The sequence below is a fragment of the Balaenoptera acutorostrata genome, chromosome 1 (genome assembly GCF_949987535.1).
Source record: "Balaenoptera acutorostrata chromosome 1, mBalAcu1.1, whole genome shotgun sequence".
NCBI classification, from domain to species: Eukaryota; Metazoa; Chordata; class Mammalia; order Artiodactyla; family Balaenopteridae; genus Balaenoptera; species Balaenoptera acutorostrata.
The window spans coordinates 53,455,057-53,481,492 of NC_080064.1; the positions used below are offsets into that span (position 1 = coordinate 53,455,057).

The 26,436-nt window shown below is 37.0% G+C and overlaps 1 protein-coding gene across 16 annotated transcripts in view; it reads left to right on the plus strand.

Annotated features, from left to right (window-relative positions):
* PATJ (PATJ crumbs cell polarity complex component) overlaps positions 1 to 26,436 on the plus strand; it is a 343,677-nt gene that overhangs the window by 191,962 nt on the left and 125,279 nt on the right. For all 16 annotated transcript variants that reach the window (XM_057543576.1, XM_057543586.1, XM_057543555.1 and 13 more), the window contains one exon: positions 4,331 to 4,527. In XM_057543576.1, the coding sequence (XP_057399559.1) occupies positions 4,331 to 4,527 (197 nt within the window). The remainder of the gene's footprint in view (positions 1 to 4,330; positions 4,528 to 26,436) is intronic.

The window sequence follows — 26,436 nt, forward strand, 5'->3', positions numbered from 1 at the left end:
GACCCTATGTCCTAGGAATTTTTAGTTAACGTCCATTTTAAGGTAACAACCCTATTTTACAAATAAGTTAGTAGAGGTTCAGTATTTGGTCCAAGGAACCAGTGGTGTTAAGTGCCTCAGCTAGGACTTGAACCAAATTCTGACCCTTTAGCCCTTGCTGTTTCTATTCAGCCACAAGAATGCATTGATAGAGATTCACCTTTTGTAGCCCGATTTGAGTTGTTCATCATTTGTGATAGAGCCACATTTTACCAAAGGAGGATCCCTCGTGTCATTAATCATTTACATGTCTAAGCAGTTGAATGTATAGTTAATGGCCATGAAGGTTATTTTTTTTTTTTCTGTGAAGATTGAACAAGTCAGACAAATTTTGGAACCTGAAAGTCTTTTTATATTAATTTAACACTAAAACCTTTCTCAGCTCATTCTTTTTTTCAGTCCCCAGGGGCAGAAGATTGCACTAAATGTAATCCTTCATAGCATGTTACCATCATTGGCCATCTGGGAGTCCCTGTTTGGTTTTCTTTGCTCCCTTGTATTCCTGTCTCTTTACACCCACTATAATTAACCATTCTAATGTGTTAAGTATCTGTGTTTTTGTATATGCACTTGCAAAATATGTGTTGTGGTTTTTGTGCAGAATGTTAATTCGCATAAATATTATTACACAACGATGTTGACCCCATTCTGTTTTTTCCCCATTTCATTCAGCACTATTTTGAAAATCTCTTTATGTTAGTACTAACATTAACTTATTATTAATTATTAATTTATGTCAAACACAAGAGAGCTTTAAAGTTGTTTTTTGTCGTTATAGTTTTTCATAGTTTTATTGCACTATGTCCAAAGACACAGCCTGTATGATATTGATTTTTTTGAGACTTATTGAAGTTTCTTTTATGATCCAATACACAGTCTGTTTCTGTAGTTGTTCTGTGTGTGCCTCCCCCAAAATGTGTATTTTCTGTCAGATGTCACAGTCTCTTACATATAATACCTTGAGCTTATTGTGTTAGTCTTCAGTTTCTTTTTTTTAAATCTTTTTCTGCTTTATTATTTTCTGAGAAGGATGTGTTAAAATTTTGTTTTATTTGTTTCCTTAACTGTGATATCATTTCTTAACCATCTTACCCTATAAATCCTGTAAACAATACAGGTGAAAGTATAACTGCTCTGGTTGAATCTGGGAGAACAGGTCTTAAATCGAGTGTCCCCTCAAGGCCCCATCCCCAGAGTACCTCAAGGCACCTCTGCAGAGTCCTTAAACTGGAATATTATTTCTTTTTTTTTTTAAATTTATTTATTTAATTTATTTATTTTTGGCTGCATTCGGTCTTTGTTGCTGCACGCGGGCTTTCTCTAGTTGCAGCAAGCAGAGGCTACTCTTCATTGCGTGGGCTTCTCACTGCCGTGGCTTTTCTTGTTGTGGAGCATGGGCTCTAGGCACGTGGGCTTCAGTAGTTGTGGCACACGGGCTCAGTAGTTGTGGTTCGCGGGGTCTAGAGCACAGGCTCAGTAGTTGTGGCGCACAGGCTTAGTTGCTCCGTGGCATGTGGGATCTTCCCGGACCAGGGCTCGAACCCGTGTCCCCCGCATTGGCAGGCAGATTCTTAACCACTGCACCACCAGGGAAGCCCTGGAATATTATTTCTGTAAACAAACTGTCAGTTAATCTTTTAACCTTGTACTCTTAGTTCTTGTCACCCACCCACTAACCCAAACAATTTTCTGTTCAAAGCCAGATGGGCTTTCATGTTCTCTTCCTCACCCACCTGCATAGATGCTTTTCCCCTTGTCATTACATCTACCAGGACTCTTCTTCACATAACCAAACTCTGTACCTTATTCAAAACCCTTCTTGTTTATGTAAACAATGAAAACAGTAACTCGAAAAGATATACACACCCCAGTGTTCATAGAAGCATTATTTACAATAGCCAAGCAACCTAAGTGTCCATCCATAGATGAATGGGTAAAAGAGATGTGGTATATATATATATACAATGAAATACTACTCAGCCATAAAAAAGAAGATCTTGCCATTTGTGACAACACAGGTGGACCTAGAAGGTATTACACTAAGTCAGATAGAGAAAGATAAATACTGTATGATTTCCCATAAATGTGGAATCTAAAAAATAAAACAAATGTGCAAACTAAATAAAACAGAAGCAGACTCATAGATACAGAGAATAAACTGGTGGTCACAGGGGTGGGTAGTGGTTGGGCAAAATAGGTGAAGGGGATTAAGAGGTACAAACTTCCAGTTATAAATAAGTCATGGGATGCAATGTACAGCATAGGGAATATGGCCAATAATATTGTAATAACTTTGTATGGTGATAGGTGGTTACCAGACTTATTATGGTGATCAATTTGTAATGTATATAAATGTTGAATCACTACGTTGTATACCTGAAACTAATATAATATTGTATATCAACTATACTTTAATTAAAAAAATAAGAGAAAAAAACATTCTCAAATTCTGCTTCTTCCATAAAATCTCTTCTAGCCATATCAATTCTTAGAACTCTAAAAGCAGTTATTGCAAGTGCAATTAATTTAATGTTTATTCACTGACCTAATTCACTAATCATTTAGTATTTATTCAGTGACCAGCACTTGTGGTGGTTGGGATTTCTATTTACATAACTGTAGTTGTTTAATATTTGTTGTATTTGTTTGCTTCCCCTATTTTGCTGTAAAAGCATCTTGAGGGTACCATGTGTTTTGTATGCTCTGTTAAGGTACCCACATAGTGGCTTGTTCTTGGTAGTTGACGAACAAAAATACTTTGAGTTTATTTACTTCAGTGTTGATATGAATAATTTTATTTCTAATTAGAGGACAGTTTTATTACATTGCAAGTTCTTTGTTTACTGTTTACTGTATTTTGCTATGTGTTCTTTATTATTAATAATAAGATTATCAGTGAAAGTTCTTTAAGATTCTCTTCAAAATCCTTGTAAAGCAGGCAGATTTAACCTCTTTATAAAACAAGCAGTCGTTAAAAAATAAATAAATAAAATAAGCAGTCATTTATCATTCTTTCAATATAAATTTATGCATAAAATAGCTTTTATGGGTTTAAATTTATCTACTCTTATAAGGCAGTGTTATATCTGGTAAAGTGATGAAATGGACTAGGCTGTCTTCCTTCCCCTCCCCCTTAAAACTAATTATTCGAGTTAAGTTTTCAACTTGGAAGGTTCCCTCTAAGGACAATGAACTTAAGTCAAGTGTTAGAGCATAGAGAGTTTCAGGATAGTCACAAGCTACTGATTATTCTGCTGATAAGATGATTGCATCACATGATGGAGTAGTCAGCAAGCCTCTGAGCCCTGGCAGCACACCTGGCCTGAGCTGGTGCTGTGTGGGGTACAAGGCATGTCTAAAGCAGTATCATTCCCAACACTGACCTGCCAGTGTGGTTTCATTGCACAGAACTGACACAAGTGAAGTACAACCAGCCAAATCCTAAAGTAGGTAATTTAGAGCATAAAGTGGAGATTGCAAGGTGAGACAGAAGATCAAATAAAAGAATTATAAAATACCTATAAGTCATGAGCCGTTAAGTTCTTTAACGTGTATTTTATTTAATTTTCCCAACTTCCATGTAGTGGGTATTATCATGCCCATTTTAAAGAGGAAGAAATGGAATTCCATAGAGGTAAAATAATGTATTAATTATTGGACATTGAGTAAGTGGTAGATTTGTGTATTGAATTCAGATCTGACAACTAAATCAACTTCCTTTATTCCCCTTGTTTTTACTCACATAACACCCATTATTGTTTTGTACCCTTTGTATACTTTAAAGAAATGTTATTATTTAGAATTAATTGTTGATTTTCTTTCCTACTGGACTGCAAGTCCATGAGAATAGAACCATGTCTGTTTTGTTCAGCACGATATCTCCAAGACCAAACACTTTGCTTGTTAACACAGCTGGTGATCAGTATATATTCTTTGTTTCCCTTTTTCTTTTTTTGGAATTGGTGGGGTGGCGGGGTAGTGCAGGGAGTCCAGGGTTTCCACCGCATTGTGTTGACTCTCTTAGGTAAGAAAATAATATGTAGAAAGTCTAGGCCAGTGTGAACCTGAACAATCAGGGAAGGTTTTATGGGTGAGCCAATCTTGTTAGATGGAGATGAAATAATTTTTAACTGTAACCTATATATAAGGCTCTGAATGACCTCAAGTACTTCGCTCTCAAGAAGGGACAGTTCATTGTAAAGGCATCATCAAAGATGGGGAAATGCCAGTATCTTGCTAATATAGATTCAAGTGCTCTATTTAAATTTTTTTTACCTTTTTTTTTTAATAGAAAAAATCAGGCAAAGATATGCAGACCTGCCTGGAGAATTGCACATTATTGAACTTGAAAAGGATAAGAATGGACTTGGACTCAGCCTTGCTGGTAACAGAGACAGATCACGCATGAGCATATTTGTGGTGGGAATTAACCCCGAAGGACCCGCTGCCACGGACGGGCGAATGCGTATTGGAGATGAACTGTTGGAGGTGAGGGGCATATATTCTTTTTTTTTTTTTTTCCTACTAGGTTCATTTGATTCTTCTAATAAAATCTGTCCAGTTACTTTCATTATAATGATCACATAAGGGCAAAATCCATCCATATATATATATACTCTGTATCTAATATATCCATCCATCTAGGGGCATATATCCTGAATTTCTGTTCTGGTGAGATGAAGGGGTATGGAGGATATTGTATAGGAAAATGCAGTGAAGGGGAAGAATGTTATAAATTACATTTTCGTCAACTATTTATTATCATTTTCCCAAGCGAGAACAAAAATCATATTATTGCTTACAGTTGCTGTTTGCTGCTTGAGTGAAAACTAATCTCACAGGGACTTCCCTGGCGGTCCAGTGGTTAAGACTTCATGCTTCCACTGCAGGGAGCACGGGTTCGATCCCTGGTCAGGGAACTGCATGCCGTGTGGCATGGCCAAAAACCAAACCAAAACCAAAACAAAACAAAACAAAAAAACTAATCTCACAAAATAATTTAGGGGTCCTTAAGTAAAATCTCATGGAAACATATTAAAAGAATAGGGCTTGTTTTTAAATATAAATTCCAAAAGGTTCAAAACCAATTTGTGTGTTAATCTAATGTTATTAGTGTTTATCAAAATCCTCTTCAGCTTCTGAATTAACCATAAGTATGACATTTCTTTTTGTTATTGTTGTCAGTTAGTTTTTTGTGAAGGTGTTATAGCCAACAAAACTTTATGAACTGGTTGTCAAGGATTGGTTAATATCTGTGAAGTTGGTGATGTGGTTAAGGCCACAGGTTAAGGAATCAGGTGTCTTATTTAGGAATAGGAGAAAGATAAGAGCAGCTCAGAAGATGACTGATCTCTGCTACTACTCTGGATGATTTCATCAATAGTCTGAAAAGGTTAGCCTCATTTTCCTAAGCTTAAAGTCAGGGTTTCTGCTCTGAATTTATCTTAGTTTGATATTTGTTTGCCTGTTCCTCATTCAGCTAACAGTTTTTTGAGTGTCTCTTAGGACTGGACACAAAAAAAGAGATGAATACATCCAGTCCCTTCATTCAAATAGCTCACACTCTCAAGGAAGAAAAGAGACATAAAAAGATTGTCACATAACAAAAATGAAAAAAAATTATAACAACAATCGTAACAAGAGCAATATGTACTTGGTACCAGACATAGCTTTACTGCTGAAGTCACAAAGTAAATGAGGTGTTGGGATTCAGTATCAGGCAGTTTGACTTCTTAGCTCTTTGTTAACCAGTGTGTTCTAAGGCCTCTCGGATAAAATGCTCCAACACTTGGACATTTGGGGGAGCTGAATCACAGAGGTACCGAGTGTCAGACTGCTTACTTAAAATGAGGCCATTACTAATTTTTCATTTTAGTTTCCTCTTCAGACTCGGTATAGAATTCATAGTCATCCACAGTGTGACTTGCCTAATAATATCTACAGCTAAAGCTGATCAGACACAACTGTGAGGGCACTAGTATTGCCCTCTGTCTTCTAAGCCCCAGTAGTTTCTCCCCATCTAAAACCTGTTTTCACAAAGAAGTCACTTCTGGAGTTACTTTTCTTTGCTTGTTCTTTTGTAATATAGCATTATGAAAGGGACCCACATCGGGTAGTAGCACTGATTAGCATAATCATTATGTAAATAAAAATCAAAGGTGACAGTATGTATTAACCAATATAATTTATTGCTTCACATTCATTTCCTTTGGCTTATGTTTAGAGATTTCTTCATAAATTATATGATGAGGCTGATATAAGGAAACACTCTTCCATAACTGAAGAGCATGTCTTTCCAGCCTGCATTTCAGTATGACAATGAGTGGGGCTGGAAGGGAGTGGGCAAGAAATTGGAAAAAGGAGAGACCGGAAGCCTGGACAACTATCCCAATATGTCATGTAAGGGTCCAAGGGAAAACTGCATTAAGGAGAGTCTTGAGAGGCACTGCTGGAATCCACTGATTCCTTCCAAATGGCATGTTTCTTCCCGTGCATACATTCCTATGCCTATTTTTTATAATCTTCCACAGTAATTGAGTTCTTCGTGTGGTATAATATAGAACTGGTATTTTATTTCTCGGTCTGACATTTTATTAGATAGAGGTAACAGACGAGCTGTGGTTGCACTGAGAGTGTTTTACAGGCCATACAGAAAAGTCCACACTCTGCAGGGCAGTGAGCACTGGACTAGGAAGACCCACTTTATCTTATCCCAGTTCTTTCAGTTATTAGTTGCATTTCAGAAGGGGCTTAAAGTACGTGGCACATGGTTGACTGTTAATTAGATCACATTTCCTTCCTTAAAGACAGAAGCTTCAGGTATTTGTTTTCTAGGCTAGAGGCTAGAAGAGCTCTCCTGACTGAAAAAGAAAATTAATCTCCTGACTGAAAAAGAATATTAACATCTTGCTATTTCAGGCCCCTCCTATTCCTTCCTTTGACTTTCTGGATTTGGTCTTTTGTTGCTATTCAGTAACTTTATCTTCGTTCAGAGATGAAAAGAACAAGAAGATTAAATATGGTAATAAGTTAATCGCCCTGCACTCTCCACTGAGTCTCTTATTTAAATAAAATAAAATAAAATATGTTGGAACATAGATTGTAGCATCACAGACCTTTGGCTAGTTATTTATCTTCTCTAACCCTCAGTTACCTCCTTTATCAAATGGAAATTTTTCATTTATTCAGCAAGAACTTTACTGTGCATCTGTTGTGTAGGAGGAAGTATGTGAACGCGGTGCGATTTTTCATTGGTGAACAAAATCCATGGTCCTGTTCTCATAGAGCTTACAGTCTAGTGATGGTATAGCCTCAACCTCGGAGGGTGTTATGAGAATGAATGAGAGAAGATATGTCAAGTTTTGCCACAGTATCTGGCACCTGGTAATACCATAATGAATTTCAGCTGATGATATTTATAAAATAATATTTTCATGTGGATTTGTGTATTTCGGTTCCTTTTAGCTTGTTTATATTAATGCATTTGTCTCTGAAAGCATGTTCCAGAGGGAGACCACTTTCCTTTTCTTCAATAGCTCCATACAGCATCTTGAAAAGCTGAGAGAGTAGAAAAATGCACATACTGATTCTTATGCAGTTATAAGTCATCTTCTCATATGCTTCTGGCTCTAGGTCAGGGATGACAGGAAAAAATTCATGTGGGAAATATATTCCTGGTTTCTTTTTATAGCTGAGAAAAAATTTCAATCCTTTCTCTATGATATGTGAAGAATTTGTATATAGCATAATATCAAATCCAGTGTGCTTTGGAACTGAGAATAAAACATTGATTTAACGATGAGTACCAGGAAAGCTGGAAGCAGTGTTACAATAGCTTTTCTTTGGATAAGCAGTGTATTAGATTGCAGAAGGACACTGCATCACGAAGGAGGCATTTACAATGGGCTTTTAGATTATGCTTACTAGATTTCTGGGCTAGAGCAAACCTTTTGTATTTGCTTACCCATTCACACTCCATTTATTTTTGTCAAATGAGGTAAAGTTATCCATGTCTTCATTATTCTTCCAGCTCCACCATTTGCTCATATTGTTTCTCATAATTGCTTTGTTTTTATCGTTATGTTATTACTTTGCTCACAGCTTCTTTTATTTGTAGTTGATCTGACTTCTTTTAGACCCTCAGATGAGGCTAATTAATAGGAAGTAGAAACAAGAATGGTCAAACATACACTGTAGCTTCTCTGAAGTGAGAAACTCTGCATCTCTACTCAAGCCCCATCTGTGACTGATTTTTGGCATGACACCTGCCAGCAGTTTTGTTGCTGTGGGACTGCATCGTTACAGTGCTAGAGCAGTCCGCTAGTTCTGTCGATTTATGGCTCATGTATAAAAGAAATCTTACATTGAGCTCCCAGAAGACAATGTGATTAAATCTCAGCTTCTTTCCCCTTTACTGTGATGCTGGTGTAGGGGTTCTGAATTAATTTCAAAAGGCATTAGCATATAATTACCATGTAGACTGGAATGAGACTTTCAGTAGATTATTGGCTTTCCCTCAGCAATTAGTCCCAGAAAATACACAGGCCTGGGCATGGTGCTTTCATCTGAATATAGGATTTATTTATAATCTTCCCTACAGTGAAAGTGTGGGGATAGCTGATCGTGCCCTGTGGGGAATTGGCGTGACTTGTCAGGTGACAGAAGCAGCCAGAAGGAACAGTGTGGTGGCACAAGAAGTGCACAGTGGATGGGGCTAGCATGTCTGGCTCCCACACCCTTCAAGACAGAGGAGGAAGTTCGTTCCCTTTGTAACATTTAGCTGCAGCATAGTCTAAATTAAATCTTGTTATTTTTGCGTGTGTATAATAGGTTTATTTAAGAACCATTAAAAATAAAAAGTATGAATACTTCCCATATTTGCCAGGGATAAAAACCTAGAACTACAGGTAAACTCAGATCTTTTTGTCTAGTAATACTTATTTTATAAGAGGAAAAAACTGAAACCGTAAAAGTTAAATGACTGACCCAGGTAGATGTAGCTGCTTTATGACAAAACTCCTGTCTGAGGGTCCCTACCACCACACCAGTCCCAAAGGTTGAGCCTTCACTCTCTGCTTGTTGCCAGTGAATTATATTTGGAAGACTTAGATGCGATTTAGAAGTACACTACAGTAGTGAATAAATCACCAGCTCTTAGGCATCCATAGATAAGATTCTAATTTACAGTCAGAAGTTTCTATCATCTTAGAGTGGCTCTTTTAGATTACCATACGTGGATGTAATTTTATAAAGTACGCTTCTTAATGAAGTAATTATTCCCTAAGAGACCTCATGGAATAAAATATTCCATTGTGGAAACACTAGTTTGAGGAGAAGAAAGAAGAGTAAAGGATTTCAAAATTGCAATAAAATTATTTTTCCTATGTTTTATTAACAAAGATAGGTTTATAATAGCTAAAAGTGCAAAAATAAATTGATTGACCAAATTTTTTTATGGTGTCAGTGGTGTCAAAACATATCAAATTTTACATTTTAAATAAGTGATTTATTATATGTCTATTATATCTCAATAAAGCTGCTAAAAATGAATTGATCAAACCTGACAAAAACCGTAAGCAGGTCCTGAATATGACCTTCCTATATACAAAGCTAAAGTCACCCCATTTTCTGACTCTCAAAATAGTCTCCAGCCTAATTCACAGCTCTGAAAGTCAAAAGAAGAATGTGGTGCTGGCTGAGTGGTCAGCCTCACACAGAAAACTGTCCTGGGACCCCTGATGTGTATACATTTTTCCTTTCTTCCAAGTGCAGTCTCCCTGGTCATTACAGCATTATAACCAATAGCTGTCTGCATTTTGCTGAATCATCTTCCCTAAGTAATCCATTGTATTACATTCAATTTGAGTTATAAAAAGATGAGATTATTAAAAGAAATCAGGGGTAGGGGAGCTATATTAGGAATTGAGCTAACATCGAACACTTACTGTTTGCTAGGCAGTGCTAAATTCTTTACATGCATTCTCTTTTATAACAAAAGTAGGTGCTATTTTAATACCCATTTTACAGATAAGGAAACTGAAACGTGAGGGGCAGAATCAACATGTAGACCACTGGCTTTTCTGGCTCTAAAGGCTATGTTCTTGAGTTTAGTTCTGGATTGATAATGATTCTAGACGATAACCAGTGAATTTCTCATCATTTTGTAGTTTTAGTAGATCTAGATTAATGCAGTTAATCCAACGCCAGTTTAAAATATCTGAGATAGGACTTCCTTGGTGGTGCAGTGGTTAAGACTCCACGCTTCTACTGCAAGGGGCACGGGTTCGATCCCTGGTCGGGGAACTAAGATCCCACATGCCGTGTAGCGTGGCCAAAAAAAAAAAAAGATAAAATAAATAAATAAATTTTCTATTAAAAACTTAAAAAAAAAATCTGAGATAGTTTCTCACAATGCAATACCCTGTTAGTCTTTTTATCTTCAAATTTAATGCCACTTGGATTCATTAAAAGAAGAATGCAGTCAGTGAAGTTATACGCATCACTTAAGAACCAAAGAAGAAGAATAATCTTTTTTATTTTTGAGATTGTTCTTGCCCAATTTGAGATCTTCTCAATTAAGAGCTTTCCCCCTCAGTGCCATTATAGAGTTAAGATTTTATTTCAGGCTGCAGTAAATATTATGTAAAACCTTGCTCATATTGTGTGGCCTCATTCTTTTCTGTATTTCCTGGAGTGAAGACTTTGAGCTCTACTCTTGCCATTTCTGTTTCTGTCTTTGGCTTGTCGGGGGAAGTATTTTGAATTATTTGGTCACACATCATTATCTTTATGCTGCTGAAATATTTAGGCTAAAAATCTATATTGTTACTGATCTTTTGGAGGAATGGCAATCACTTAATTTTTATTATTGCAGTCCTCATTATTGCTCCACAAAAGCTTTGTATGGGATCGCTAGAGTGAGCCACGTTGTCTTAAAATCATGGAGAGAAAGTGGCATGAAAGAGAAAGTAAAAATGAGGATATTCGAAGGAACTCAATTACTGTGGAAGATTATAAAAAATAGGCATAGGAATGTATGCAGGGGAAGAAACATGCCATTTGGAAGGAATCTGGATCTCAGCAGTGCCTCTCAAGACTCTCCTTAATGCAGTTTTCCCTCGGACCCTTACATGACATATTGGGATAGTTGTCCAGGCCTCTGGTCTCTCCTTTTTCCAATTTCTTGCCCACTCTCTTCCAGCCCCACTCATTGTCATACTGAAATGCAGGCTGGAAAGACATGCTCTTCAGTTATGGAAGAGTGTTTCCTTATATCAGCCTCATCATATAATTTATTTCTATATTTTGCTTTATTTGCACAATAGAAAATTCTTATAGTCACCATGCAATCTTAAGACACAAAGCCTGAAAGAAAAGTGTCAATGAAATTCTTATTCCAAGTTTGACTTACTAACAGTATCAAACACCTGCTTGAACTCATCACAAACATGGGTCCTGTATGTGTGTTTTAATTATAGTTTTTAAGAGATAGGCCTAAAATCAGTAATCCAACCTGAAAATCAGGTGTTGCACCCAAAGCAGTAAGCATATGCCAATTTCTCATTAAGTCAGGAAAAATTATGCATTACATGTCAACCCCAGACCACACATCAGTTTCCTAAAATGCAACTAAGACACAGTAAAGATATTGTATATAGGTAACACATAATTATGTTAGGATATAAAGTGTCTAATATTGCTTCAGAATCACAAAATAATATGATGCTAACACACAGTTGCTTTGTGTGCAGTAACATGGCTTCTGTTAGCTCTGCCAGCATCTAAGCTGTACATCCTTCTAGTTGACACTGAGTTTGTGGCTCAAAATATCTTCCTGTGATTCTGTACTCAAAATACATCTCTGATCTTTTCCCTCACAATGTTTTGTTTAAAATCTTTTGCTTTGTATTGGGAGTATAGATATAAATTTTTCCTTTATAAGCATTTATTGAAAAATATTGTATTGAGAGAGATGTAGATTCTGTGAAGTTTGATTTACAATATTATGCCAATCTCTGCTGTACAGCAAAGTGACTCAGTTTTACACGTAAGTACATTCTTTTTTAAATATTCCTTTCCATTATGGTTTATCCCAAGAGAATGGATATAGTTCCCTGTGCTGTACAGTAGGACAAATGTTGTTTATCCATTTATTATTCTAAATGTAATAGTTTGCATCTACCAACCCCAAATTCTCAGTCCATCCCTCTCCCTCCCCCACCCCCTTGGCAACCACAAGTCTGATCTCTATGTCTGTGACTCTGTTTCTGTTTTGTAGATAGGTTCATTCGTGTCATATTTTAGATTCCACATATAAGTGATATCATATGGTATTTGTCTTTCTGTTTCTGACTTACTTTACTTAGTATGATAATCTCTCGTTGCATCCATGTTGCTGCAAATGGCATTACTTTGTTATTTTTTGTGGCTGAGTAGTATTCCATTATATATATGTGCCACATCTTCTTTATCCATTCATCTGTCGATGGACATTTAGGTTGTTTCCAGGTTTTGGCTATTGTGAATAGTACTGCTATGAACATAGGGGTGCATGTGTCTTTTTGAATTATTTCAATAATTTTGTCCATACTTCCCTTTGTTCTTATTCATCAAAATTGATTTGGGCTATTCTAGGTCCTTTGAATTTCCATACGAATCTTAGAGCCAACTTGTAAATTTCTATTAAAAAAAAAAAGCCAACTAGAATTTTTATTGAGATTATACTGAATCTATAGTTTAATTTAGGAGCACTAGACATCTTAACAATACTGAGTCTTCCAAATTATGAATGTGATATCTCTCCATTTAATTACTTATCTGCAGTGTTGCATAACTTTTGGTGTAGAACCTTTCCATTTTCAGTTAAGTGAATTCTTATGTATTTTTTATTTTCCAGTTCTCTTATTGCTAATACATATATAGAAATACAATTGATTTTCATATATTTCTATATTGACCTTGTATCCTATAATCATACTTAACTAACTTATTAGTTGTAGTAGTTTTTATTGATATCTTAGCATTTTCTAGAGGTAAACAATCATGTCATCTGTGTATAGGGAGTTTTATTTCTTCCTTTTCAATCTTTATGATCTTTTATTTTTCCTTCTTTCCTTCCTGCCTGCCTTCTTCCCTCCTCCTCCCCCACCCCCTCCTCCTCTTTTTCCTTTTTAAATCACAATTTGACATTGTTCTTTTGTCAATTACTTTTTCTGCACCTATTTAACTTATTTGTATATGTTTTAAAATGATATTTAAATATAACACAAAAGGACACTGACTTGTGGGATAGTCAAAACTCTTTACCATAATACTCAAAAGTCTTTCAAAAGATATCTTTAACCTACCTTTCCAGCTTCTGCCACTACTTCATCATTCTATGATCCCACTACATTGAACCATTTAAATAAGTTCTCAGTACAGATGTGCATTTCTCTCATTCCATTCTTTTGCCATGTATTTTATTCAGTATACTTTGGCATTTTTGAGACCTAGCTCAACTGTTTTGGCATAAGTTTACGAAATTATTTTTGTTATTATCCTAAATAAAAATCGCCTGCCAATGAAGGGGACACGGGTTTGAGCCCTGGTCCGGAAAGATCCCACATGCCACGGAGCAACTAAGCCTGTGTGCCACAACTACTGAGCCTGCACTCTAGAGCCCGCGAGCCACAACTATGGAGCCCACATGCCACAACTACTGAAGCCCGTGCGCCTAGAGCCCATGCTCCGCAACAAGAGAAGCCACCACAATGAGAAGCCCACGTACTGCAACAAAGAGTAGCCCCTGCTCGCCACAGCTAGAGAAAGCCCACGCGCAGCAACAAAGACCCAACGCAGCCAAAAATTAATAAATAAATAAAATTTTAAAAAAGAAAAAAAAAACCTTTAAATCTGATATCTCTTATTAATATAGAGGGTTTTTCTTTTAATGTTTTTTAACTTTAGGTAATTGGCTTGAAATTCAGTGGTAAAGATTACAGAATGGAAAAACAGATATTATTAGTTATTATTTGTTGAAAATGTACTTTTTTTAATGAGAGATGGCTTCTAATACTAGATATATTTTTAAGTAACTATCTTTCTTGTATTAAGTCCCTTAATCTCTCTGATCATCACTTAACTAGAAGGAGAGTCAATAATATCGTCGAGAACCTTTCAAACTTAATGTTTTGTGATTCTGGGATCTAAATTTTTGCTTCTCAAATTTCAGCATATAATTTAGCCTAAGGTATTTCTTATCTCTATTCTGGGGAACATAAAAGCTGTAAATCCCTTCTCAAAAATTTTGCAAAATAAATCTCTTTAACTATATAAGTTGCTCTCAACCGAGGTTGTGTATCAGAATCACGGGACAGTTTCACCTAAATAACAACCCTTCACCCCAGCCTACTAGATGAGAATCTGTGATGTTGAAGGCCTAGGTGTGCTTTTTGTAAGTTACCTAATTGATATATGATATAAATGTAATCAGGAGTCTAGATGTGAATTTTTGCTCTTCTTACAGAACATTGACAAAAATACCAGGAGCCTCTGTAACCTTACTGTAGAAAATATAACCATTTGCTCCTCAGTTCAGATTCCACACCAGTTGCATGAAATAAAATGGTGTACTCAGCGATGGAACTAGCAATTTCGACAACCAGTTCAAGTAGCATTGAATGTGTCCTTGAATCTGCAAAGGACAAAGGAGAGATCCCTACATGGTCCATAGTACTTCCTGCCCTTCATTTTGAGTCTCTGTCTCCATCCATTTATTCTAAATGCCAAGAGAAGCAGGACTGATCTAGACATAGGGGCTGTGGCTGGAAAAATGAGGGCAGGAGAGTAGGATGATTTCTCAGCTGAAGGCTCAAAATTTTGCACAATATTTAAATATAATTTAAAATTATTTTGACTAAATTTTATTGCCCATCCTTGTTTCTGGCTATGAGTCAAAAGTATTAGGTTAGCAAATATTAAAAAATAGAAAAAGTTCTAATGGATTCCCTAACATACTGAGTTGTTATAAAGGTGTTGCTTCTTATTGTTGTTTTTCTCTTTTTTAACTTAGAGAAACTTAACTTTTTTACATGTTTTTAAAGTAACATGTAATCATAAAAAATTGTAATTGTACAGGTAAAAGTAATAATCTTCCCTCTTTTTCCTCTGTAGTACTACTCCTCCAGAAGAAACTGCTGTCAGTTTACCATCCTTCCTACTGGTCTCATGCATGGTCATACACATTTGTGCAAATATAAATTTTATAGTTAATAACCACAAATAGAATCATATTGTACATACCTTTTTTAATGAATGATGTATCATTTTCCATATCACTACAAATAATACTATAACATACTGGTGTATATGTCTTTGTGCAATTCCTGTGGCATAAATATATCAAATCATCTTTCTTTAGTGTTATACAAATTTTCCACTCCACTACCAGTATGTAAGAGAGTGTTTCCCACCCCCCAAATCTGGCAAAACATTGAATATAATCAGACCTTAGCCAACCTGCCAGGTGCAGTTTTTTTCATTGAAAACATTCTTCACACATATATCATACATATACACATAAGGAAGTGACTGAGAAGATAGTCCTATACTCTGGTGAGGCAGAGTTTTTAAAGTTGACACTTGAACTGGATTTTTCTAGGCCTTCACCACTGTACAGAGTTTGGAATGAGAATTGGATGCTGGGAATTATTTTGGACAAGGAGGGAGGTGGTTGGGGATGGGATATGGGTGATTAAGATGAGTATTAAGTGAAATAGCAGGAGTCCCATGGCATCAAGTTGAATATACATTTCACTCATACCAAAGGCTGCATCCTTACTGGAAAGAGGCTTTGGGATCGGAAGACTTGAGTTTGGATTCTGACTCTGCCACTACCTCACCTAGAACCCTTGAACTAGTTACTGAGCTTGTGAGTCTCAGTGTCCTCGTTAAAAAAGTACAGGAGCACCTATCTTGCCTACCTGTCACGCTGAGCAGTGTAGCAGTGCTGGACTCTTTATGAGGTATGCTTCAAAAGCGATAAAATGTGTATGATGGAATCCTGCCTCTACAGAACTGATTCGCTGATGAGATTTGTGTTTAAAAAAATGAAAAAAAATTAAAAAGAGAGAAACTGTGGCTTGAAGGAGGAGAGTTGGGGACTTTGATAAGGTCCTTTGATGACTGATTTTGTGGCTGTCTGTAGACTCAGCAAGGAAAATGTTTTGAAGTCAAGAGAAAAAAATTCTGGTAGCAGAGGGAATTGGAGTAGAGTGATAATCAGATCATTTGTTTGAAAGAAGCAACTATTAATCTGGGCCTTACTAGTTTGAGGGAAGTCTTGACTCCTAGTATGTATCGATGTTCTTAGAAGAGGGATTCCAGGTCACTATTCACCTGAGATCCTATTTACTTATTTGAGTAACAATACCATTAATAGAGATAGGCTGTAATGCCTCTATCTCCTAGGAAAGCATGATTCCTCTGCAATGTTAATGAGCTGTTCAGAGGTAGATTATACTTATGACTCCATTCACTTATTCCTTTCTATTCCCTGCATGTAATAGGAAACTATCCACAGACACCCTACTTCATTTGGTCAAGTGAACCAACCTATAGCAGTTGGGGCTATTTCCACAGAAACACTAAGGATCAGAGGAACACAAAAACATATTTCTCTGCTCACTTCCTTGAAGTTGATATTTTTCAATAGTGTCAGGGTTTAGAATTCAAAGGAATATCTTACTATTTTCCTAATATATCAAATTAGGAGAGATGTGAGCTGCATACTATTACTTTGCCTTCAGAAGGTATTTCAATTTAATTCGTTTTGTTTGAGAGAAAACAAATCTCTCACACTTAAGCCTTGTAAATTAATGTGTTCCTTTGGGAACATTGTATTTCACAAGAAATAATTGAAGTTGCAGAAGACCTTATTTCAACACTGTGTTTATTAAATTTAGTTCTTAAAACCTCTTTTGCCCAACTATTAAGTTATTAGAGGTTGAAGTATATTATTTTGTCTTTTGAGAAAAAAATTAATGTGAAAATTTATCCAGAAATACCTTTGGGTTATAGAGAAATTTTGTTTTCATGTGAGTTTCAGTCATCTTCCCTGTTCCATCTCTGCCTTGGTGTCTCTTTCTTCCCTTCAGTTCTCCCATGTGCAGAACTGAAGGCAGTGGTTTGGAAAGTGAGGATTGTTTTTCATGGGGACTGGTGCCCAAGATTTTTGGAAAGGGAAAATATTCTACAAAGTCTTCTTTGAACAGGATCTGGGTATCTTTATTCTGTTACTCTATACTCTGCCCCCCAAAGCTATACCTGTGGTTCCTAGGAAGAGACCTGCAGTTCCCTACCTACATTTTTTTTTTAATTTAATTTTATTTATTTTTTTATACAGCAGGTTCTTATTAGTTATCCATTTTATACGTATTAGTGTATACATGTCAATCCCAATCTCCCAATTCATCACACACACACACCCCCCGCCACTTCCCCCCACCTTGGTGTCCATACGTTTCTTCTCTACATCTGTGTCTCAATTTCTGACCTGCAAACCGGTTCACCTGTACTATTTTTCTAGGTTCCACATACATGCGTTAATATACGATATTTGTTTTTCTCTTTCTGACTTACTTCACTCTGTATGACAGTCTCTAGATCCATCCACGTCTCTACAAATGACTCAATTTCATTCCTTTTTATGGCTGAGTAATATTCCGTTATATATAGGTACCACATCTTCTTTATCCATTCGTCTCTCGATGGGCATTTAGGTTGCTTCCATGACCTGGCTGTTGTAAATAGTGCTGCAGTGAACATTGGGGTGCATGTGTCTTTTTGAATTATGGTTTTCTCTGGGTATATGCCCAGTAGTGGGATGGCTGGGTCATATGGTAGTTCTACTTTTAGTTTTTTAAGGAACCTCCATACTATTCTACATAGTGGCTGTATCAATTTACATTCCCACCAACAGTGCAAGAGGGTTCCCTTTTCTCCACACCCTCTCCAGCATTTGTTGTTTGTAGATTTTCTGATGATGCCCATTCTAACAGGAGTGAGGTGATACCTCATTGTAGTTTTGATTTGCATTTCTCTAATAATTAGTGATGTTGAGCATCTTTTCATATGCTTCGTGGCCGTCTGTATATCTTCTTTGGAGAAATGTCTATTTAGGTCTTCTGCCCATTTTTGGATTGGGTTGTTTGTTTTTTTAATATTGAGCTGCATGAGCTGTTTATATATTTTGGAGATTACTCCTTTGTCCGTTGATTCGTTCGCAAATACTTTCTCCCATTCTGAGGGTTGTCTTTTTGTCTTGTTTATGGTTTCCTTTGCTGTGCAAAAGCTTTGAAGTTTCATTAGGTCCCATTTGTTTATTTTTGTTTTTATTTCCGTTACTCTAAGAGGTGGATCAAAAAAGATCTTGCTGTGTGATTTATGTCAAAGACTGTTCTTCCTATGTTTTCCGCTAAAAGTTTTATAGTGTCCGGTCTTACATTTAGGTCTCTAATCCATTTTGAGTTTATTTTTGTGTATGGTGTTAGGGAGTGTTCTAATTTCATTCTTTTACATGTAGCTGTCCAGTTTTCCCAGCACCACTTATTGAAGAGACTGTCTTTTCTCCATTGTATATCCTTGCCTCCTTTGTCATAGATTAGTTGACCATAGGTGCGTGGGTTTATCTCTGGGCTTTCTATCTTGTTCCATTGATCTATATTTCTGTTTTTGTGCCAGTACCATATTGTCTTGATTACTGTAGCTTTGTACTATAGTCTGAAGTTAGGGAGTCTGATTCCTCCAGCTCCGTTTTTTTCCCTCAAGACCGCTTTGGCTATTCGCGGTCTTTTGTGTCTCCATACAAATTTTAATATTTTTTGTTCTAGTTCTGTAAAAAATGCCATTGGTAATTTGATAGGGATTGCATTGAATCTGTAGATTGCTTTGGATAGTATAGTCATTTTCACAATATTGATTCTTCCAATCCAAGAACATGGTATATCTTTCATCAGTGTCTTATAGTTTTCTGCATACAGGTCTTTTGTCTCCCTAGGTAGGTTTATCCCTAGGTAGGTTTATTCCTAGGTATTTTATTCTTTTTGTTGCAGTGGTAAATGGGAATGTTTCCTTAATTTCTCTTTCAGATTTTTCATCATTAGTGTATAGGAATGCAAGAGATTTCTGTGCATTAATTTTGTATCCTGCAACTTTACCAAATTCATTGATTAGCTCTAGTAGTTTTCTGGTGGCATCTTTAGGATTCTCTATGTATAGTATCATATCATCTGCAAACATGACAGTTTTACTTCTCTTTTCCAATTTGTATTCCTTTTATTTCTTTTTCTTCTCTGATTGCCATGGCTAGGACTTCCAAAACTATGTTGAATAATAGTGGTGAGAGTGGACACCCTTGTCTTGTTCCTGATCTTAGAGGAAATGGTTTCAGTATTTCACCATTGAGAATGATGTTTGCTGTGGGTTTGTCATATATGGCCTTTATTATGTTGAGGTAGGTTCCCTCTGTGCCCACTTTCTGGAGAGTTTTTATCATAAATAGGTGTTGAATTTTGTCAAAAGCTTTTTTTGCATCTATTGAGATGATCATATGGTTTTTCTTCTTCAGTTTGTTAATATGTTGTGTCACATTGATTGGTTTGCATATATCGAAGAATCCGTGCATCCCTAGGGTAAATCCCACCTGATCATGGTGTATGATCCTTTTAATGTGTTGTTGGATTCTGTTTGCTAGTATTTTTTTGAGGATTTTTGCATCTATAATCATCAGTGATATTGGTCTGTAATTTCCTATTTTTGTAGTATCTTTGTCTGGTTTTGGTATCAGGGTGATGGTGGCCTTGTAGAATGAGTTTGGGAGTGTTCCTTCCTCTGCAATTTTTTGGAAGAGTTTGAGAAGGATGGGTGTTAGCTCTTCTCTAAATGTTTGATAGAATTCACCTGTGAAGCCATCTGGTCCTGGACTTTTGTTTGTTGGAAGATTTTTTTCTTTTTTTTCTTGCAGGGCACTGTGGTGCCCTTCTTTTTTTTTTTTTTTTTTTAATTTTATTTATTTATTTATTTTTGGCTGTATTGGGTCTTCGTTTCTGTGCGAAGGCTTTCTCTAGTTGCGGTGAGCGGGGGCCACGCTTCATCGCGGTGCGCGGGCCTCTCACTATCACGGCCTCTCTTGTTGCGGAGTACAGGCTCCAGACGCGCAGGCTCAGTAGTTGTGGCTCACGGGCCCAGTTGCTCCGTGGCATGTGGGATCCTCCCAGACCAGAGCTCGAACCCGTGTCCCCTGCATTGGCAGGCAGATTCTCAACCGCTGTGCCACCAGGGAAGCCCTGTTGGAAGATTTTTAATCACAGTTTCAATTTCATTACTTGTGATTGGTCTGTTCATATCTTCTATTTCTTCCTGGTTCAGTCTTGGAAGGATATACCTTTCTAAGAATTTGTCCATTTTTTCCAGGTTGTCCATTTTATTGGCATAGATTTGCTTGTAGTAGTCTCAGGATGCTTTGTATTTTTGCGGTGTCTGTTGTAACTCCTCCTTTTTCATTTCTAATTTTATTGATTTGAGTCCTCTCCCTCTTTTTCCTGATGAGTCTGGCTAATGGTTTATCAATTTTGTTTATCTTCTCAAAGAACCAGCTTTTAGTTTTATTGATCTTTGCTATTGTTTTCTTGGTTTCTATTTCATTTATTTCTGCTCTGATCTTTATGATTTCTTTCCTGCTGCTAACTTTGGGTTTTGTTTGTTCTTCTTTCTCTAGTTCCTTTAGGTGTAAGGTTAGATTGTTTACTTGAGATTTTTCTTGTTTCTTGAGGTAGGTTTGTATAGCTATAAACTTCCCTCTTAGAACTGCTTTTGCTGCATCCCATAGGTTTTGGATCACCATGTTTCATTGTCATTTGCCTCTAGGTAATTTTTGATTTCCTCTTTGATTTCTGCAGTGATCTCTTGGTTATTTCGTAACGTATTTTTTAGCCTCCATGTGTTTGTGTTTTTTACTTTTTTTCCCCCTGTAGTTGATTTCTAATCTCATAGTGTTGTGGTCAGAAAAGATGCTTGATATGATTTCAGTTTTCTTAAATTTGGTGAGGCTTGATTTGTGACCGAAGATTTGATCTATCCTGGAGAATGTTCCATGCGCACTTGAGAAGAAATTGTAATCTGCTGTTTTTGGATGGAATGTCCTATAAATGTCAATTAAATCTATCTGGTCTATTGTGTCATTTAAAGCTTCTGTTTCCTTAGTAATTTTCTGTTTGGATGATCTGTCCATTGGTGTAAGTGAGGTGTTAAAGTCCCCCACTATCATTGTGTTAATGTCGATTTCCTCTTTTAGAGCTGTTAGCAGTTGCTTATGTATTGAGGTGCTCCTATGTTGGGTGCATTTATATTTATAATTGTTATATCTTCTTTTTGGATTGATCCCTTGATCATTATGTAATGTCCTTCCTTGTCTCTTGTAACATTGTTTATTTTAAAGTCTATTTTTTAAAATTAATTAACTTATTTATTTATTTTTGGCTGTGTTGGGTCTTCGTTTCTGTGCGAGGGCTTTCTCTAGTTGCAGCAAGCGGGAGCCACTCTTCATCGCGGTGCGCGGGCCTCTCACTATCGTGGCCTCTGTTGTTGCGGAGCACAGGCTCCAGACACGCAGGCTCAGTAGTTGTGGCTCATGGGCCTAGTTGCTCCGCGGCATGTGGGATCTTCCCAGACCAGGGCTCGAACCCGTGTCGCCTGCATTAGCAGGCAGATTCTCAACCCCTGCGCCACCAGGGAAGCCCCCAGCTTTCTTTTGATTTCCATTTGCATGGAATATCTTTTTCCATCCCCTCACTTTCAGTCTGTATGTGTCCCTAGGTCTGAAGTTGTTCTCTTGTAGACAGCATATATATGGGTCTTGTTTTTGTATCCATTCAGTGAGCCTGTGTCTTTTGGTTGGAGTATTTAATCCATTCACGTTTAAGGTAATTATCGATATGTATATTCCTGTTACCATTTTCTTAATTGTTTTGGGTTTGTTTTTGTAGGTTCTTTTCTTCTGTTGTGTTTCCCACTTAGAGAAGTTCCTTTAACATTTGTTGTAGAGCTGGTTTGGTGGTGCTGAATTCTTTTAGCTTTTGCTTGTCTGTACAGCTTTTGATTTCTCCATCGAATCTGAATGAGATCCTTGCCGGGTAGAGTAATCTTGGTTGTAGGTTCTTCCCTTTCATCACTTTAAATATGTTATGCCACTCCCTTCTGGCTTGTAGAGTTTCTGCTGAGAAATCAGCTGTTAACCTTATGGCAGTTCCCTTGTATATTATTTGTCATTTTTCCCTTGCTGCTTTCAGTAATTTTTCTTTGTCTTTAATTTTTGCCAATTTGATTACTATGTTTCTTGGCATGTTTCTCCTTGGGTTTATCCTGTATGGGACTCTCTGCGCTTCCTGGACTTGGGTGGCTATTTCCTTTCCCATATTAGGGACGTTTTCAACTATAATCTCTTCCAGTATTTTCTCTGGTCCTTTCTCTCTCTCTTCTCCTTCTGGGACCACTCTGATGCAAATGTTGTTGCATTTAATGTTGTCCTAGAGGTCTCTTAGGCTGTCTTCATTTCTTTTCATTCTTTTTTCTTTATTTTGTTCCGCAGCAGTGAATTCCACCATTCTGTCTTCCAAGTCATTTATCCGTCCTTCTGCCTCAGTTATTCTGCTATTGATTCCTTCTAGTGTAGTTTTCATTTCATTTATTGTATTGTTCATCTCTGTTTGTTTGTTCTTTAATTCTTCTAGGTCTTTGTTAAACATTTCTTGCATCTTCTCGATCTTTGTCTCCATTCTTTTTCCGAGGTCCTGGATCATCTTGACTATGGTTTTTCTGAATTCTTTTTCTGGAAGGTTGCCTATCTCCACTTCATTTCGTTGTTTTTCTGGGGTTTTATATTGTTCCTTCATCTGTTACGTAGCCCTCTGCCTTTTCATCTTGTCTATCCTTCTGTGAATGTGGTTTTTGTTCCATGGGCTGCAGGATTGTAGTTCTTCTTGCTTCTGCTGTCTGACCTCTGGTGGATGAGGCTACCTAAGAGTCTTGTGCAAGTTTCTTGATGGGAGGGGCTGGTGGTGGGTAGAGCTGGCTGTTGCTCTGTACATATCTTTTCATATATGAAAATAGCTTTTCCCCAGTCCTGGTGCCCTTCCTGCCACTCAGTTAACTCTGTGCCTGCTAAGCTCTTTCTACTCCTCAAGACCCACCCACCCATCTCCAAGAAGAGATGATCACCTCTTGCTTTATGCCTACATCCATCATACAGCAATGCAGTTATTTGTTTCCAAGACTGTGTCACTTATTAGAGTTCCAGGTGCTTGAGTGCACGAACCAAATCTGACTAAATAAAAGTAATACCAGTAAAGTGACTTTCAAAGAATGGGTATCTGGAGCATAGTTGGTGCTCAGTACATGGCAGCTGTGGTGATGATGATAATGAAAATTCCTGTTTCCTCATCAGTTGCACAATGACTGCTGAATAAGTGAATAAATTGATAGATATAACACATAGCTATTATACTTTTATTGGAATATTTCTTGTTCTGGGGATTCTATTTTGTGAGGCCCTGTTAATTGGATTTAAAATTGCATAGGATTAAAAATAAGTCACTTACCCTATGGCTTTCCCCCTCCATCCCCATATCCTTAATAATGGTTTCCAGTTATTAATAGGACAGGCTTTTGGACTTAAACAGATTTGGTTATAAATATATTGGTCAAATTCCTTAAACTCATTAATCCCCAATTTCTCCATCTGTATAATGAGGTAATAATGCATTCCTCTACTGATTTGTGTGAAATAATGTATTTAAGGCATATGTGTATGTTTGTGTGTAGTGTATATGCCTTGTATGTTGTGAGCATTTATAAATGGTATTGTTGCAAAGTAGTTATAAAATACCAGTATGAAAAAAACAAACTGGAAATCACCTTAAATCCCACCAAAGATACCATCATTGTTGATATTTAGTAGAGATGCTCATAGAACTTTCTTTAGACTCTGACAGAAACTTTTACATAAATGAAAACAACGTGATAAATAGATTACATGGTATTTTGTCACTTACTTTTTCCACTCAATAATGATATCTGGGCTTCCCTGGTGGCGCAGTGGTTGAGAGTCTGCCTGCCAATGCGGGGGACACGGGTTTGAGCCCTGGTCTGGGAAGATCCCACATGCCACGGAGCAACTAGGCCCGTGAGCCATAGCTACTGAGCCTGCGCGTCTGGAGCTTGTGCTCCGCAACAAGAGAGGCCACGACAGTGAGAGGCCCGCGCACCATGATGAAGAGTGGCCCCCACTCGCCGCAGCTAGGGAAGGCCCTCACACAGAAACCCAACTCGAACAGAAGACCCAACACAGCCAAAAATAAATAAATAAATAAATATTTTTTTAAAAAAATAATAATGATATCTTTTTACGGCAATGGATTTAGGTATATATCATCCTCCTTCACCTTTTAATGGCACAGTTTTCCATTTATCGATGTATGATGACAAATATAATAAACGTTTTGTTGATGAATGTATAGTTTTTTCTATTTTTTTCCATTATAAGTTATAGCCACGATAGGCATTTTGACACCTTGATTTTTAATCTTTTTAGGATAAATTCTTAGAAGTGGAATTGTAAGAAGTGGAATTGTAATTAAATTTTTTTTTTTGGTTGCATTGTGTCTTTGTTGCTGCTCGTGGGCTTTCTCTAGTTGCCGTGAGTGAGGGCTACTCTTCATTGAGGTGCATGGGCTTCTCATTGTGGTGGTTTCTCTTGTTGTGGAGCATGGGCTCTAGGCACGTGGGCTCAGTAGTTGTGGGTCGCGGGCTCTAGAGCACAGGGTCAGTAGTTGTGGCGCATGGGCTTAGTTGCTCCGTGGTATGTGGGATCTTCCCGGACCAGGGCTCGAACCCGTGTCCCCTGCGTTGGCAGGAGGATTCTTAACCACTGCACCATGAGGGAAGTCCTTGGAATTGTTAGATTAAAAGTTAAACTGTAAGAAGATCCATCAAGTTATAAACACTTATGATTTGTTTGTTTTTCTCTACATGTGTGTTAGAGTCAGTAAGAGAGTTCATTTTAGAAAAAAGTTAACCTGTAGATTCTAATGTCTTGAAATATAAAGTTTAGAATATATTTAAAAGTGAATTAGGGAGGACTCTCAGATTTCATCAGCAATTTCAGTTACCTGAATTCTAATTCAATTTTTTAATAATAATTTATTACTGTTCATAATAAATCATCCTATTTAAGAAAAGCATGGGCAAAGGGTGTGTTTTTGAGCATAGTATATTTTAACATGATATTCAAACCTTGGGCAAATCTGTTGCTTGAACTAAATTTTAATTTTTGTATAATTAATATTTCTAATCCAAGCTTAAGTTAATTAACTTTTACTTCCAATTTGGTACATTTTTGGGTAGATTTAATTGAGCTGCTCTCCAGCATAAATTTATATTCATGTTCAGTTGAACTATGGACAATTAAGAGTAGTTGAAAAGCTACCTCTTCATGATATTTTTGAATAATTAATTTTATTGAAACAAATCTCATTAAGGACTTCTAAAGTGAAAGTTTATATACTATAACAAAAGGATTTATATCTGTTTACTTTTGCTGAATTGTTGCTGGATTAACCTAATTCTACTTCTTCTACAAACCATAAAATATTGCAATTCAGTATTCCAGCTCTGCTACCTGAATATAGAGGGTTTACCTCAAATCAGTGTTTTTTGTTTTTTGTTCCCCCCCTGCCCTGAGTAGCAGAAACCAACCCTTGAGGGGAAATATGGATCAAAATGAAAACCCATTATAATATGACGTAAGTTTTCCAAATACAGATGTTTCTTATTTGGAGCTATTGTCTTCAGTATCTAGAACTGCTATAAGCTGCTCCTGAATGACGTTTCATTCAGTTGGAAATTCAGAACTTAGGAAAACATGAGCTAACTTACCCATGATAAAATATTAGTGTCATTTGGGACCAGGGATCATAGAGCTGAGATAGAAGTTACTGACCTTGTGGAGGATCTCAGAAAGGCCTTTTTTTGGTCAGTAATCAGAAGAGGAAGCCAAACACAGATAAGAAAACCAGAATTGTAGATCAAGAGTATAAAAAGCTCCTTCATACAGAAAGTATATAAAGCTCCTTTAAACCCCCAAAAAAGAGAGAATCTTGATGGTCCCAGTCTGTGTCGTATGTCCTCCAGCTTCAGCCTGGAGTGGCACGACAAACAATACTAACTTGGCTGTCAACCATTATGGATGGCGTTTGTGATGGGAAGGTTGGAAGGACCATCCCTGGTAAAGGAAGTGGTTGTGTGCTAGCAACAATCCCCAAAGTCTCTACTACATCCTTTCTCATTTAGTAATATGGAAATCAA